Source organism: Lepus europaeus, chromosome 23 (genome assembly GCF_033115175.1).
Source record: "Lepus europaeus isolate LE1 chromosome 23, mLepTim1.pri, whole genome shotgun sequence".
Taxonomy (NCBI): domain Eukaryota; kingdom Metazoa; phylum Chordata; class Mammalia; order Lagomorpha; family Leporidae; genus Lepus; species Lepus europaeus.
In genome coordinates, this window is record NC_084849.1 from 21,233,443 (window position 1) to 21,249,870 (window position 16,428).

Below are 16,428 nucleotides of genomic sequence, written 5' to 3' on the forward strand. Positions count from 1 at the left end.
AAGGGAGCAGCAAGCTGCTCCGGCGTGATGTGGCCACCGCCTGGCGAGCAGACTCCCATGGCAGCCTGGAAGATGTGTGGATCAGGAGCGAGAGAGACCTGGCGTTTCCTCAGGTACTGCCCCTTCGTCAGGTTCTTGAACCAGGTGCTAGTGGTGCAAGGGAACCTGGTGGGGGTAGGAAGATGTTTCAGGGCCACCTTCTCCAGCTCCGGGGCCTGCTAGCCAAGTCACTGTTTCTCCGGCATTTGGGTGTGCTCTCCTCTGGTGCCTCTCACACTGTACCGGACTCACTGCCTCGTCTCTTGGTAGAGTAAGAGCTTCGGAGGTCAGGAACAAGGCCTCCTTGACCATAAGCCCAGGGAAGGCACTCAGCACTCAGAGGCACTTTACCAGCCTTGGCTGAATAAATACACGTGGGCAATAGTTGGCTGGAGCTGTGGCTTTACAGCCTGCACGGTGAGTCGTATTTCATCACAGCACTCACTCGACAACGTGAGACCGCGCAAGTGCATGTACACACAAGTGAAGACGCACACACACGCACACAGCTGCTCTCACCTAGACTGACGAGCACCCGCTGCAAGGCCTGATACGATGATGTCTGCAGGTCAAACAGGGAGAGTTTGTAGTCGGTGCTCAGCTGGGCCTCGTGCCGGATGGTTTCAAACAGGGCCGATGCCCTGTAAAGCTGCAAGTCGAGTACAAAGCACGTCATCCACTCCCCAGGAACCAGCCCAGCTGCTGACAGCCAGAATCCCCCTCAACCCACACCTCGGTGCACAACCAAGTGAGCACTGCCTGCAGAAGTAGGAAAGGAGGACTCTTTCCGTCCAGGCAGGCCCTGGGGGACGTGACAAGGTATCCAGTAAACCAGTGCATGGCCTCAATTTTTCACACGTAAGGGGATCTGCAGATAAAGGTTGTAGACTTGCAGTCTGAAGGGCGTAAAAACATTGCGCCATTAATGCAAGCAAGGGCTGCTTTTGATAAAAACAAGCGAAACCCCCTGTCATCAAGTGACAAAGTGAGGGGGGCCCTGCTGGAGCTGGACACGGCTCCCACACCCTCAGGATGAGGGAGCTTTTTCCGCAAGGCGCCGGGCCCCCTCCCAAGGGCACGCTGGGGCCTGGACAGTCACTATCCCCACAATGGACACTCTATTCTGCAGTCGGTGAGGCCACAAGGCTGACATGTACAGTATCAAAGTTTAAGTTTGTCCAATCTTACAAACCAAACATTTCTGTGGCCACCTCTGGGTGGGAGCCCCGGTTCCCTTATCCCAGTGGCCCTCTGTCTAGCACACAGATTATCCTCGTGGTCGTCACACACGGGCTCACCGGGAGAATGTGTGCCCCTGGATGCAGCCACCCCCCTCTCCTCCAACCCCAGAGAGGAAGCCTGCGCTGCGAGGGGTCCCTCCGCCCTCCAGAGCCAGCCTGACAGCGGGCTCCTCTTCAATGCCTGCTTCACACGCAGGACTGCGTGAGGGGGCGAGATAAGCTACGTCTATGGATATTACTAGAAACCCACAAAGATATTAAATCCAATAATTATGAATTCTTGTTTTACTTCTACTGTAAAATGAATGTAATTACACATTAAAGTTTAATGAGGAGCAGAAGCACACAATACAAGAATTCCAAAGAAATTATTGCGAAATTTATCACAGGGGCGCGTGAGCAGGAATCTCCACTGATAGTTCGACCCTTCTGGTTAACACAGGCGGCAAATCCTGGGCGTCAACGCCGGGGGAGAGTCAGCTTCTCTGGCAAAGTTACAGCGAGGAGAGTGACCCCAAGGCTTTCCGTGCTTCTGGAAACAAGGCCTGCTTGGGTCCATGGCCCCCCTGCTCACCTGGTGTTGGGCCTCCTCCAGGTTTCCGCTAGCCCAAAGGGAGAGGCCAAGCCCATGGCGAATTTTAGCCTCATCTTCTCTCCGGCCCAGTTGCTCAGCTAATCTCAAACCTGAAACCAAATAGAGAAGTTTAAGCAAACGCAGAAGACAGAAAATTCCACCCTGCCAAGCAGACCCAGAGCGTAGTTTTGCTTGAGGTGCGGATTAAGAACGCGAAGCGCGCGGCTGAAGGACGTGCAGGCCGAGCACTGAGTCAGCGGAGGCGGCATCACCGATCTCTCCACACTCTCGTTGGCAGCGCATTTACAGGATACCCCGGGATGCCCCGGCAAGAGCTCAGGCGATGGCTATCAGCAGGAGACGGATCTGCAGGGCAGGCACACACACAGAAACGCACGGAACCCGAGCCCGACCGCCTCCCAGATGTGAAGCCCTTAGCTGCGCAAGTGGAAACTCCCAGCTGATAAACTTATCTAACATGATTCTTCTTCGCTGGCGAGAGCTTTTCCTGCCAGTCAAGCACAGAAGCCAAGATAAGGCATTTTGCTATCTCGTGTGCACAGTATCCAATCAGTGCAGCGGAATACACACACAGCCTGGGCCTGCCTCCTGTTACTGGGGCTACTGCCACATTTCATGTCCAATCTGCTGTTCCTTTAAGTTTGAGACTTTGATGTGCCTCCGCGGGGTTGCAAAACTAGGGCTATTACGAGTCGAAAGCCTTAAACGAGACTGTCCTCATTTTAATGGCCTTCAGATAGAAACCTGCAGCGTGGGTCACTTACCCACAGCAAGCTTCAGGACACCAGCAACCTTTGGAGCTTTGTGGGAGCCAAATCTGAAGGCGACCATTTATTGCACTGGTCACTAGGCAGTTCTCAGCCGCACTGTGCTCTCATTATCCTGCTGTCTGTACAGCGAACAGCAGGAAGGCTCCCGCAGTACAACTGCACGCACAAAGGAAGGGCTTCCTTCTCCTAATCTAATTCAGAGTGGATGGGTACCTGCCTCTGGCCATGCTGAGCCGTGCAATTGCAGCCTTCTCAAAAGGAACTGAATCCGAAGAGAGGCTAATAGAACGGATACTCAGGTTCAAGTCCACAAAATGTGCACTTCAAAATGCGCAGAACTCAGAAAACGTAGAAGTAGCTCAGGTTTAAATCATGCCATTGAGTAACAAAAAGGACACTTGCCAATTGCATTTCTAAATATCTCACAGAATAGGAACACACGTGAAAGACGACGGTTCTCGGGAGAAACCTGGGGGAATACTCGTTCTCACAGTCAACAAGCTAATCCCAGGCTGCTGCTAGGTCTGGGTCTATGAGTCCGAGCTAAAATTAACTGAGGCAAACAAACCCCTGCCCCAAAGCACATTCTGCGAGATCAGGGCTTTGCTTGCTACATCCCCAGCTTATAGGGAGCTCAATGACAAAGAGCTAAAGTCCCCTGGACGGAGGCAATACCTATCCTGCACCTGCTTCCGCCTCCGACCCATCCAACCAGCTCTCCTGGAGGCCGGCTTGCCAGAGACTGGTTGCACAACCCCAGGTAGCTCACCAAATTGCTCCAGGCTCCCTTTTTGTCCATGTGTAAAATGAGAAAGAGCTGGGTGAGACTTTGCGGGTTTTTTTTTTTTTTAAACCAGAGATGTCCATCCACATCACCTGGAGAGCGTGTTGAGCCATGTGATCTGTTGCCCTGGGGCAGGTGATGCTGATCCACAGCACCCTCCCCCTGGGAAAGCAGGAGGGAGGGGCACTCCTGGGGTTCCCTCTTTGCAAGAGGCTGTGCACCCACCTTAGAAGGCCCAGAGAGTGCGTCCAGTGCTTGTACCAGCCCCAGCTCGGAGCTCGGGGGAAGAGGCATCCAGTCTGGCCCACGAGAGAGGCTCTGGCTGCAGGCTCTCTGAGAGGCACATCCACAAGCATCCACAGACGCTGTGGAGATGCTCCAAACAGGAGTCTTTAGATCTCTGCAAGACTTCAGTATCACAAGAAACAACCAAAAGAAACTGGAGCGTTTTCCGTGAACGGAGAGCTACATTACGCTGTCTCAGGCAAACCAGCTGCTCCCTGGAAGTGGTACTTCAGGACGTACAAAGGAGCACAGCTCGGGAGGGCCATGGAGGGCCTGGACTTCAGAGTCCTGAGCTTCAGGAAATGGAAAGCCAGTGCTCCGTGTGGGCGTGGAGCCCCACTCGAGATTATAAGCGAGGTCTGGCATGGGGATTCCAGGCACACAGCACCGCTGAGCCCTCAGGCCACTCTGGTCCCGGGTCGGTGCGCACATCAGCCCCCCTCCCACCTCCCATGTGCTGGCTGCAGCCCTCAGTCCCAGCTCTCCAGCTGGAGCCCAGCAGTAATCAGAGATGCAGCTGCCCCCCCCCCACACACACACACCCTCCCCCTTCCTCGTGAGGTCAGAAGCAACCCCAGCCAGGTGCTTGAGTGGTTTGTCGTGGCTAAAGTGGCCTAAATCAGTATTTCAGGCTCTTGCCTTTTACTTAGAAAAAAATTCTAAGCATAGGCTCACATACAGCATGCAGCATGGGAAGATTTAACATTTATTTAGAAAGTGAGACGAGCACACAGGAACATGAGGGCCTTGTAGGGGAGACTGAGCCAAGAAGGGTGAACAGGGACCTTCATACCAGTCACTTCCAGGGGTCCACGAGGAGAGAGGGAGCAGGCCAGAGAGCACGAGCAGGTGAGCGAGAGGGTGCGCAGGTGAGAGGGGCGGGCCCAGCGCGCTCCAGGCCTCTTAGTCACTTCCAAAAGGGGCGTGGTTAGTCTGATTGACAGGTAGGTGGATACAGGTGAGACTACATGGGGGCAAAGGAGGTGTGACCTCCAGCTCATGAACCCAATCTGTCTCCAAGACCAGTCCCAGTTTCTAGGGTCAGAAACCCCAGGCTGAGCCCTACCCCGAGATTAACCGACCACATAGCACCTCTCGGCCCCGGGTGAGTTAGCTGCACTAATGGCAATGAAAAGATATACTTCTCGAGATCTTTGTGAGACTGAAATTAATTAAGCACACTATACATGCGAAGCCCCTTGGAACCCATGAGATGATTCCAAAACTTCATGGCAAAATGGCATTCAAAGATGTCTATTTGGGTGGAAGAACATCCTGAAGGTCATGCACACTTTCCATGAGCGCTGTCAAGAGTCTTCACATAGGCGAGGGTTTTGTTTGAAAGCAGCACCCATTTCCTCTTACGGATAAACTGAGGGCATCAGATCTGCCCCTCTGCTTCGGGGAGGACGCCGTGCACCTGTGCGGGCAGAGGCCCGCCCCCGTGGGAAGAGGTGGGAGCCAATGCACTGCTGTGTCGGGATAAGGACACGTCCACGGGCCAGCGGTGCTCGGGTAACTGCGTGGTCTGAGGGCAGAGGAGGGAGAGGGGTAACCAGTTTCTGGGTCTGCCTGGGCCAGCCTGAGCACCACAGGGAATACACAAAGGGACAGAGCTTGTGGCAGGCTGGCATGTTCCTACGCCTCAGACCCTCCTGTCTTCACAGTCAGAGCTCGTGTGACAACGACAGGGCTCTGAAGAACTCTTCGGGCACAGCTCTTCGGGCTGCAGTGGCAGTGGCCGCCTCCCCGAAGGAGCAAGGCGGGCTGGGTCCAGCGAGCTGGGAACAGTGTTGTGGACAGCGCAGCACCTCTGCACCATCGGGGACACCGGGTGGGGAACACTGCGGTCAGGAATCAGCTGACAGCGTGGCTCCCACTCCACACAGCGCTGGGGCCACGCACACTGCGTGTCCTTCCCTCTCGGGCTCAAGGCCTGGCTCTGAAACTGACCTCAAACACACCCAGACCACAGTGGGCCTTGGCACCTACCTTCCTGTAAGTACATGACGGCCTGGGAGTAGTTCTGCAAGGCGTGGTGGGTCCTTCCCAGGCTACTGTACGACACTGTCTTGGCCACCAGGTCATTCATCTGGGCAGCGATGCTCAAGTGCTGTTCTTGGTACACCACGGCCCTCTCGAAGGTGCCCAGGGACTCGTACGTCAGGCCCAAGTTCCCGTAGGCTCGGCCCTGGCACGTGGGGTTGTTGGTCTCTTCCGCTATCTGCAAGTCGAGCTGGTGGTACTGCAGGGCTGTGTCATACTCGCCCATCTGCTGGTAAACACCGCCCAGGCCACAGGCCGCATCGCTCTCGAGGGCTCGGTCTTTCATCTCTCTAGCAATGTTCAGCTGGCGTTCCAGGCAGGAAATGGCTTGTTCGTAATTCCCTAATTGGCTGTGCAGACTCCCCAGCTCTCCGTAGGCCTGCGCTTTATTGAAGGCCTCCCCAAGCTCATGGGCAACCACGAGCCTCTTTTCAAAGCACACAAGAGCTTGCTGCAAGCTCCCCATCGCCCTGTGGGGATGTAGACAGAAAAGCAATGATATTATTTCATGCAGGTGCAGACATGCTAAAGCCCCTGAGAAAATGAAAAGCATTTGTCACTGTCACTTACTATAGAAGCTCTTAACTCCTCTCCTAGCCAAAATCTATCATGTGCCCTTAGAGTGAGATGCAGAAGAATTTCATAATCTGGAAAGCAATTCAGAAGTCATCCCTTAGTGACCTTCCCAGGAGCTCGCGATTCAATGGGATAGACACCCCGAGGAAACATAAAATATATTAATAGGCACAATGATAGCAAGTGAACTGTTTGGGTCTTCGGGCCTCCCAATTTCCACTACCACTTAGACTGTGTTTTTGAAATCACTTTACGGTGGCTATAAATCTCTCAGCCTGAGCTGCTCAGAGCACTCTGTGGGTGATGATTTAGTTTGACCCTTGCCCTTCCTCCACTCCAGGAGCCCTAATCCCCTGCCTCTCGGGGGAGGCCATATATTCTGCAGACACAGACGCCTTCTTGGGTTCCCCACATTCAGGGGAGAAGCATCACCTTGGCCACTGTGTGCCTTTATGAGCGAGCAGGAAGCGCTGGTAGAGCGTGGATTCAGACGGCCGACCAAACCAGTTATGCGGGGCGGCGGCCCCCTTTCCCTGGGCTCTGGTTTTCGGTGATAAATCACTCCCGAAGCAGATGGCAATACTAATACGGGATTGCTACAGCTAGGAGTCAGGCGCTAACGCAAGGTGCCCAGCATGACCTCCAGTGCACAACACGCATTTAGTCACTCCCCCTATTACCAGGTGGTTTTCCTAAAAGTGACACAACGGGATCCAAATAATTAGTGGGAGCAAGTGTTGTAGTCATGAACTCGTTCACACGTATGGGAGGGACTCCAGAAAGGTCAGCTGAACCGGTTCCTCCACCTCTCCCACCCTCATTGACTCCCACCCTACTTACTATGATGTAGTCCACAAAGGCACTAGATTTGGACTCGGAAGACTCCCGGGTTTGACTCCCAGCTGCCCCTGGGAATCCACCGAACAGCAGGAGGAATCAAATGGGGCAGGCACCAAAATGCCTGTGGTTAATAACTCGCCGTGCAGGTGTGAAGTGGCCAATACTTTCACAGCTGCTCTTTTTGCACATTTGCCCTCTGTCATTTTACCTGTGTCCGTTTCCTAGGCCCCGGTAGGCCTTGGCTTGGTCCTGCATCCGGTTGAGACTCTGGGCCACAGACAGATACTGCTCATAGTACTTGATGGCTTCCTCATAGTCACCCAGGGCCTCGTAGCAATCCCCCAGGTTGCCGTAGGCCCGGCCCCTGTCGAGCACAGAGTCATTTCCACTCAGCTGCTGCAGCATGGCCAGCTGCTGCTCGAAGTAGCCGATGGCTTCTTCCATCACGTTCATGTTCATCTTTGTGATGCCCATGTTCCCATAGACCTGGGCTTCTAAACTCGGATCTTTCAGCTTCTGCCCTAGCTCCAGCTGCTCCTCGTAACACTTGAATGCCATGGTGTACTTCCCGAGGGCCATGTAGACAGCAGCCAGGTGCCCGTGAGCTCTGCACTCCCCCGGCAAGTCACTCAGCTCCTGGTACACCTCCAGTTCCTGGGTGTGGTAACCCAGGGCCTTGTCGTGCTTCTGGATCATCCGGTAAGCAGTGCCCAGGGCTGCGTACGCACTGGCCTCCAGTCTCCTGTCCTTTACGTGGTGAGCTAAGCCCAGCTGCTGCTCGTAGAACTTTATTGCACCATTTATATCTTTTTTACAGATAAATATATCGCCCAGGTTCCCCAGGGCTCGAAATTTAGCCTGGGAGTTATTCAGGGACTGGGCTAGAGACAGTAGGTACTTTTGACACTCTTCGGCTTTGCTGAAATTCAGCAGAGCCTTAAATGCCAGGCCCAAGTTGCAATAGGCTTTCGCTTGGCTCAATTTGTCGTGCAGGTCCTTGGCCAGCGCCAGATCCTGCTCGTAGTATTTCACGGCCTCCTGGTAGTTTCCAAGGCAGTAATGGGCATAGCCAAGGTTGTGGCAGACCTTCCCTTCTCCTTCCATGTCTTGAAGGTCGGGAGCGAGCCGCAGATACTGCTCGTAGTAGGGGGCGGCCTGGCCGTACTCCCCCCGTGAGCAGTGGAAGTTGCCCAGGTTGCTGAGGGCCCGGGCCTCGCTCTGGATGTCTCGCAGCTCCCGGGCGATGTTCAGGTGGTTCTGATAGTGCTGCAGGGCCCGGTCGTGGGCACCTAGGGCCTGGTAGGCCACAGCCAGGTTCCCGTGCGTGGAGGCCTGCGAGGCACGGTCGTTCACCTCCATGGAGATCTGCAGCTCCTGCCGGTGGTATTTGACCGCCTGGTCATACATGCCCAGCGCGTTGTAGGCATTGCCCATGTTCCCATAGGCACGGCCCTGGGCGGCATAGTCGCTCAGCTCCTGGGCGATGCACAGGTGGGTCTTGTGGAGTTTCAGCGCGGTGTCATAGTCGCCCTTCATCTGGTGTATGATTCCTGAACAAGAGAACAACGCAAGATCAGAAAAAGTTCCGGATGACTGATTAGCACTTTAGAGGAGAAAAGGCAGACTTTGCAACTTCATTTACAATAAAATATAATCCAGAATAATTAAGGAATTTAAAATAACAGAAGGTAGAATTAAATATTTATCAGCTCTCCAGAGGGAGGATAGCTTTCTAGGCTTCGAAGCGACAGAAAAAACATTGACAGATTTGATTACAAAAATAAGATTTTTTGTCCTACAAATAAGTATCTAAAATTAAAATGCAAGCACAACACTGGAAAATATATGGAGCATATGAAAAGGTTCAGTAGCTATTGTGTGTAAAGATTTCACTTGCTTGACTTAAAAAGAAATTAAGACCCCAATTTGCTAAAATAGGAAAAGCAGCGAGTTAGTAGACAACTCACATCCAAAGAAATACAAAGAATAACCACAGGGGGAAATGCTAATTCCCTTTAATAATCAAAGAAATGCAAAATAAAGCCACCCCGAAGTAGCATTTTACTTCTTCTAAATTAGCAAACAAAAAATTTAACCCCTCCCCATACTGCTGAGGTTGCCCTGGAATTGAGAAAGATCCCAATTGTTGGGGACATAAACTAGGACAAGCTTTGGAAGCACAACTGGAGCTGCGGGCCGGCGGGTCCTGCTCTGACCCTGAGACGCTCCTCGAGGGGAAGGAGTGACACAAAGAAACAGACAGGCTGCATGCAGACTCTGCCCCAGCGTCCCGGATTCACGGAAAAACCAGAAACATCGCAAAGGCTACGCTGGGGCCCTAGCAGTACCTTTTGGCTCATCAACTCAGTAGAGGATGTTGCAGTCATTAAGAGGGTAATTATGAAGACCATGCAGGAGAATGAAGAAGGTGTTCTTAAAATCATGCTGACCGGAAAAGGCACTGGTAGTGCTGCACAATCCAGAAAAATCAATGTGTGCACGTGGACAAGACCTTGAGGAAGGAACGCAAAACTAAAAACAGTTGCCTAGTTACGGGATGGGATTTGAGCGATTTTCGTCCCCAAATTTCTTGTAACGCTATTCCTTTTACAGTCAATAATAATAGTGCTCCAAACAACCCTTGGACACTAAGCAACAGCTCCCTAGCTAGGCTGTTGTTTTTATCAGCAGATCAACATGAGATATGTCAGGGTTGCAAGCGAGGGGCGTGATAGTGCTTAGGTAGCAGGTAGCTTATAGGAGGGCCTGGTTCCTTGCAGCTGGGCATTGGGTGGGGGCATCGGGAAGGTGGGAGGAGGCAGGGTGCAAGCAGGTTTCTCCCTGACCTTGGTTTAGAGTACATTTCTCCATGCATCAGTACATGAGCTTTGCAGCTGTGACGAAAACCAGCAAAAGGACAAAACAAACACAAAAAAAGCCCACAAACACCAAGATGAGTCTTACTGCACGCCTGAACAGAAAATAAGCATTGTGAAAGAAAGCTCTCAAAACCCAGCCTCCACGATTTGCTTAACTCGATACCACCCTTCATCCATCCATTCAGTCATTCACTTACCCAGCAAACACTAACCAGGCACTGGTGTGTACTAGGCCTGGGGGTGGGCAGCAGGAGCAGACAGAGAACAAAGACAGAAGTCCTTGGCCCCAGAGATCACACAGTCAGTGCTGGAGGCAAGTGTGGGGTGGGCCTGGGAGCCACCTGCTGCTGGATCTGCCCCGGCCCTGGGACCCTGTCATCTCACTGACGGTAACTGGTCTTAGGTTTCGGATAGGCCACGTGGCCGTCTGTGCTTCTGGGTTTTATTTAGTTCATCTATAAAATGAGGAAAATGATAATTGGGAGGCTGGCCTTAGAGGGTCCAAATGAGGTTCAAATGAAACAACTCGTAAGCTGTGAAGTGAAATTTTAATATGAAAATATCCCATGCTCCCAGGAAAAAAAGAGTTCTTGAGGTGGCAGAGGTTAAATAAACTATGGTAATATTTCTGGGTTTTTTTAATGAATAAGATATTTCATAATTTAAAAAACATGGTACCTGGCCAGCGCCGCGGCTCACTAGGCTAATCCTCCGCCTAGCGGCGCTGGCACACCGGGTTCTAGTCCCGGTCGGGGCACCGGTCCTGTTCCGGTTGCCCCTCTTCCAGGCCAGCTCTCTGCTGTGGCCAGGGAGTGCAGTGGAGGATGGCCCAAGTGCTTGGGCCCTGCACCCCATGGGAGACCAGGAGAAGCACCTGGCTCCTGCCATCGGATCAGCGCGGTGCGCCGGCCGCAGCGCGCCAACCGTGGCGGCCATTGGAGGGTGAACCAACGGCAAAGGAAGACCTTTCTCTCTGTCTCTCTCTCTCTCACTGTCCACTCTGCCTGTAAAGAAAACAAAAACATGGTACCTACGTGTGCTGGAATCACATGGTGACATTAAAAAGGTGAAGTAGCAGCGTACATATTGACATGGGAAGAAATTCACATTCTGTTAGGGGGATCTGTGTGGTCAGGAGACAGCACAAGGGAAGGAGAACTGTATGGGATGTGTGCACACAGACACACCCACTACTGTACAGACACATCCAGCCCATGTGTTTATTGCTAACAGGAGGAATCCTGTGGTGGAACTCCCAGGTTTTTCTCTTTGTTTATCTGTATTTTAATTACTCTCGCTGTCATGGACACATAACCCTTGGTTTACAAAAGAAGAAAAGTATTTTTGAACAATGCTCCCGTAAGAGAAGTAAAATTTCTGGGGCCCGGGTCTGGTAACTCCCTGGACTGGAGAAGTTACCAGCACCCCGGCTGGGAGGATCAGTTTCTCAGAATTGTTTCAAGGTCAGAAACTCCCCAGGAAGGGCCAATACCTTAGCATCACCCAGAACCTTGGTAATGACGAAAAATCATCAGTGACAAACATGTCAGAACTAAGGACCTGAATTTAATATGCATTCCTAAACTGCTTTTATCTAAAGGGAAAACAGGTCGATTTTTTTTTCAGGTGAATTTTTCTTACCATGACACTTTTTTGCTTTTTCAATAAACATGATTCCCAGGTCCACACTGATGGCCTGATGGCTGGGAAGGGCCCATCACCTCCCTCACCACCCCAAACAAAAGATTTCCAGTTTCCAGGTGTTCTTAGAAGAAATGAGTCATTTACTTCCTTGCTCTCAGGTTTCTGCATTTCTAGAATGGGAGTCAAAATACTTACCGAGAGGTGGCCGCTCGCTGCAGGGGCAGGACACGGTTTGGACGCCTGCACCCCACAGAGGAGTCCTGGGTTCAACACCCAGCTCTGGCCCCTCACTCCACCCCCTGCTAACGCAGATCCTGGGAGGTAGAGTGATGGCCCAGGTAACTTTGTCTCTGCCACCCACATGGGAGACCTGGATTGAGTTTCCTCTTCCTGGTTTTAGCCCCAGCCCAGCTCTAGCCATCGAGGGCATTTGGGGAATAAACCAGTGGATGGCAATTCTCTCTCTCTCTTTCTCTCAGAAATAAATGCTTTTAAAAACTCTGCCCAGGAGCTGGTGCTATGTCACGGCCCTGGCCTGAAGCGCCAGCATCCCATATGGACACCGGTTTGAGACCCAGTTGCTCCACTTTCAATCCAGCTCTCAAGCTATGGCCTGGGAAAGCAGTGAAAGATGGCCCAAATCTTTGGGCCCCTGCACGCACGTAGGAGACTCGGAGGAAGCTCCTGGCTCCTAGCTTCGGATCAGCACAGCTCTGGCCATTGCGGCCAACTGGGGATTGAACCAGCGGATGGAAGACTTCTCTCTCTCTCTCTCTCTCTGTAACTCACTGCCAAATAAATAAATCTTAAAAAAAAAAAAACTTCCAAGCCAATGTCTCTGAACTTTTCTTTTCTTTCTTAAATTGAAATTATTTTCACACATTTTGTTTTCTTACTAATAGTTATAACCATCTCTATGAAATAGTCTAAGAGACATTAATAGTATATATCAATATGTATTGTATACTATGTAACTTGGAATGCCCAGTGTTGGGAGAGAGAATTCTATCTTTTACTCTCGTGGCCTTTAGAGCCTGGACTAGTTAATAGGGAGCAGTTGTGATGGCCATGGCTACCCAGGGCTCAGTGATTTGTGGAAAGAAGCTCCCTGCTGGTTATGGCAAAATGATCTGATCTCCAGCCAGCTTCTCGGGGACCTCTCCCCCTTCTTCCTTCTGTCTCAGTTTCCGTTTCCAAGGGCCTACAAAGAAGCGCGGGAGAGGCTCAGAAAACAAAGACTTGCATGCACATGGGAGGCTAGGAGGAGCTGGGCCTGGCCGGGCCGGGCTGGGCAGGGCGTGTTTTCGCCCGCCCTGCGTCTCCCCTGTCCCAGCCGCTGCCAGCCTGGTGAATTCGGAAGGCAACACTGCATGTTCTTGGCAACCTTTCTCTTTGTTGAGGCAACATAAAGGCGGCCCTGGGAGCTGCCAGCGGAGTGACTGCGCGTGCTGAGGAGATAATCTGCAGATCCTCCTTCCCTTTCGAGACCACAGCTTGATTTCCCAAGGCCGTCACTCAGAGGAAGGCTTCCAGAGGGCCTGTCAGCAGGAGCTCGCCAGGTGACAACAGGCGGCGGGGAGGGGAATTAAATGAAGATTAGTGGGCCAGAAGATCCTCACAAGCCGAGTGTTCACAAGGGCGCGCGGAGAGAGGCCACGTGGTTGTGAATTTATACGCGCTGCCACGGTAGGCCTCCACCAAGGGTCACTGGCATGGGAGTGATAATACCGGCTTCAAAGGGTGGGTGTGAGGCCCAGGAGAAGCAAGCCCAAGTGCCTGGGACATGTAAGTGCTCAAAACATTTTGCTCTTTTAAAATTTACTTATGCATTTGAAAGGCAGAGAGAGAGAGAGAGAGAGAGAGAGAGAGAGAGAAAGAGAGGGAATGAGCATTTCCGTCCACTGGTTTGCTCCCCAATGCTTGCAAAAGCCAGAGCTGGGCCCCACTGAAGCCGGGAGCTGGGAACTCAACCAGGTCTCCCGCATGGGTGGCGGGAATTCAAGTACTTGAGCCTGCTGCCTCCCAGGTGTGCGTTAGCAGGACGCTGGGCAGAAGGCAGAGGATCCAGGACTTGAAACAGGCACTGCACTATGGGAATGGCTGTCCCAAGAGGCGTCTTAACTACGAGGCCAGATGCCTGGTTTTATTACTAAGCATTACCAGCAAAAACCAGGGGAGGTGTGCACAGGGCACACCAAGCCAAAAAAAAAAAGGGTCTACTGGAACTAGACCGTTTAGCATTTTAGCACGAATTCGGCCTGTCTGCTGAGCCTCAGGGTACCTCCACAAACAGAGAGCATTCTTCTCCTTTATTGAAATATTACTGTGAGGACTAGGAACAGTGCACACACGACATGGGGCTTTAAGAACTGACCCATTCTTTCCCTCTGCTTTCAGACTGAGTTCTGCCCCGTCCGAGCTGTACCACCACAGGAACCACGCGATGCGACACTTGGAAAAGGCCTTCCCCCAGGCTCACTTTATAAACGACGTGAGAAAGGCCTCGTCAGCGTCAGGGCCGAGGCCAGCTCTCTCGGAGCCAGGTGTCCCCATCTGTGCCAGTCCATCTGCTTTCAAGACAAGCAGGGGACATGGAGGAACGGCTGTTAGTTTTGCTAAGGGTGACATGGGACAGTAACGGTGCTTTATAAAGTTCTCATCAGCTAGGACACCTACGGGGACTTTTACAGAGAAAACGACATGGCGTCTCTGATCTGCTTCCAAAACATTCCACGGGCAGAGGTTTCTCCTACAGTTAAGAATCTCCCATCCTATACTGGAGTGCCTAAGTTCCATTTCTGGGTCTGGCTCCTGATTCTGGCTTCTGCCAGTGCAGACCTTGGGAGGCAGCAGATAAAGCTCAGGTAGTTGAGTTCCTGCTACTCACACGGGGGACTTGGACTGAATTCTCAGCTCCTGGCTTCAGTCTGGCCCCATCTTGGCCATGGCAGCCATGGGGAGTCAGCCGGTGGATGGGAGCTCATTCTGTCTATCTGTCTCTCTTTCAAATAAATGAATAAACAAATTTAAAAAACTCCAGTGGAGGAGAAGTTTGTGTGTGCACGCGTGTGTGTGCATGTGTGTATACATGATACATGTGTGCATGTCTGTGTGCTCATGAAAGCAGATGAAATATGATTTGCAAAATGCAGATAATTAGGTTATGCGTATGTGGGGTTCATGGTACTATTCCTTCTACCTGTGAAATGGCCATGACGGGAGTCAAATAATGAAGACACGCAGAGAAGGGGCACTGGCTTGCCCTTCCTTGTGGCTGAGTCCAGAGGTGCATGGTGAAGGCTGTTTCTCTGCTCTGGGACCTCCACAGACAAAGAGCTGGGCTGGCCAGCAGCCTCAGTGGCGGCAGCAGCTGGTGCATCCTTTCCTGGTTGACTTTATGGACGTGAGAGAGGACATGTGCACACTGAAAACAACCAAGCACTTTGTCCTACTGCTGTGGCTCCTTTATCAGCACAATATTGCGCTTCACTTTTCATTCCAAATGGTCTGGACGGGTGGGGGGGGACAGTTTTGCCTATCAAACAGGCAGGGAGGGAGAGGAGGGCAGACACAGCTGGGAACTCCTGCAGCCCAGAGCCCGTGCTGCGTGTCTCGGCTACTCCTCTCCAGCCCGCTCCTCACCGGGAGAAGCAGCCCGAGATTCTATCCTGACGCCTTGAAGTCCCCTGGATCCTCTCCCTCTCAGTTCTCCTACATCGTACTTCAGAGATCTCAAAGCTTTGCGTAGGGATGAGGGGACAGACCCGATTAATGAAAAGATGGCAAAGATGGCTGGAATCAAGGCCGTGAGAGCAAGTGCTCCGTGTGAGAAGCAAACTGGGTTACCTCACTTATCTGCAGGTGACTACGGACCTGCAGACAGCTCCGTGATCTCTGGTGCTGGAGGCCGGCAAAGGTACACACCCGCTGAAGTGGCAGATACTTCATTTACATACCACGTGACTTCAGTGACCAGCACCTCCCCTACAGGTAAGCTTTTCTTGAGAAGCTCTGAGTGCCTGATTTCATGAACGCTTAGAGCCGGAGGGCGCACCCACGCAGCTCTGAGGGCAGAGCTGCTGCTGCAACCCAGGTCTGTCTGGCTTCAGGGCCTCAGGCTCTTTCCCCTGCTGTCCTGGGCTGGACCGCCCCCAGTGAGGGGTGGACGTGCCTCTGTGGCCGCGTCTTCTCTGGTAGCATTAACATACTGCTGTGGCAGACCAGGCTGAGGGCACCTGCATGCGAGTGCGGTCTGGCTACACCTGCACCTGGACAGCAGAGACCAGGAGTGCAACTGGAGGAAGCAGAGGGAACCATTACCGGGGGCCTCACCTCTGGAGAACTCTGGGCCACTGCGTTCCCATTCTGCCGTCGCTGAACATAGCTACGTCTGCCTGATTCTCGTACCAACCCCACTGGGCTCTGCGGCACCTCCACAGGATGAGAGAGGTCACCAGCCTGCTGCCGGCTTCGCGCCGACCACGGGGCAGGATGCTCTCGGCAGCACCGAGCGCTCAGGGACATTTCCCTTCGGAGGCACCGCTGCCCAGATTCCTCCGCTCTTCCCTTTTGTTTCGTCTCCAAGAAGCCTGCTGTAGTAAGGCCAGGGGAATCCCTGCACACACACCCCACCCCCACCCCAAGCACACGCCGTGGCAAACTACCCATCATTTTGACCAAACCTGGGAAGATAAAAATGCAGTCGACAGAGAAACACATAGAGAGGTCC

General features: G+C 52.6%; 1 protein-coding gene across 3 annotated transcripts in view; it reads right to left on the reverse strand.

Moving 5' to 3' along the window:
* The window catches only part of TTC28 (tetratricopeptide repeat domain 28), a 695,665-nt gene that overhangs the window by 83,006 nt on the left and 596,231 nt on the right, over positions 1-16,428 (reverse strand). For all 3 annotated transcript variants that reach the window (XM_062182795.1, XM_062182794.1, XM_062182796.1), the window contains 4 exons: positions 7,385-8,726; positions 5,707-6,230; positions 1,855-1,964; positions 559-688 (listed from right to left, as the gene is read on the reverse strand). In XM_062182795.1, coding sequence (XP_062038779.1) covers positions 559-688; positions 1,855-1,964; positions 5,707-6,230; positions 7,385-8,726 — 2,106 coding nt within the window. The remainder of the gene's footprint in view (positions 1-558; positions 689-1,854; positions 1,965-5,706; positions 6,231-7,384; positions 8,727-16,428) is intronic.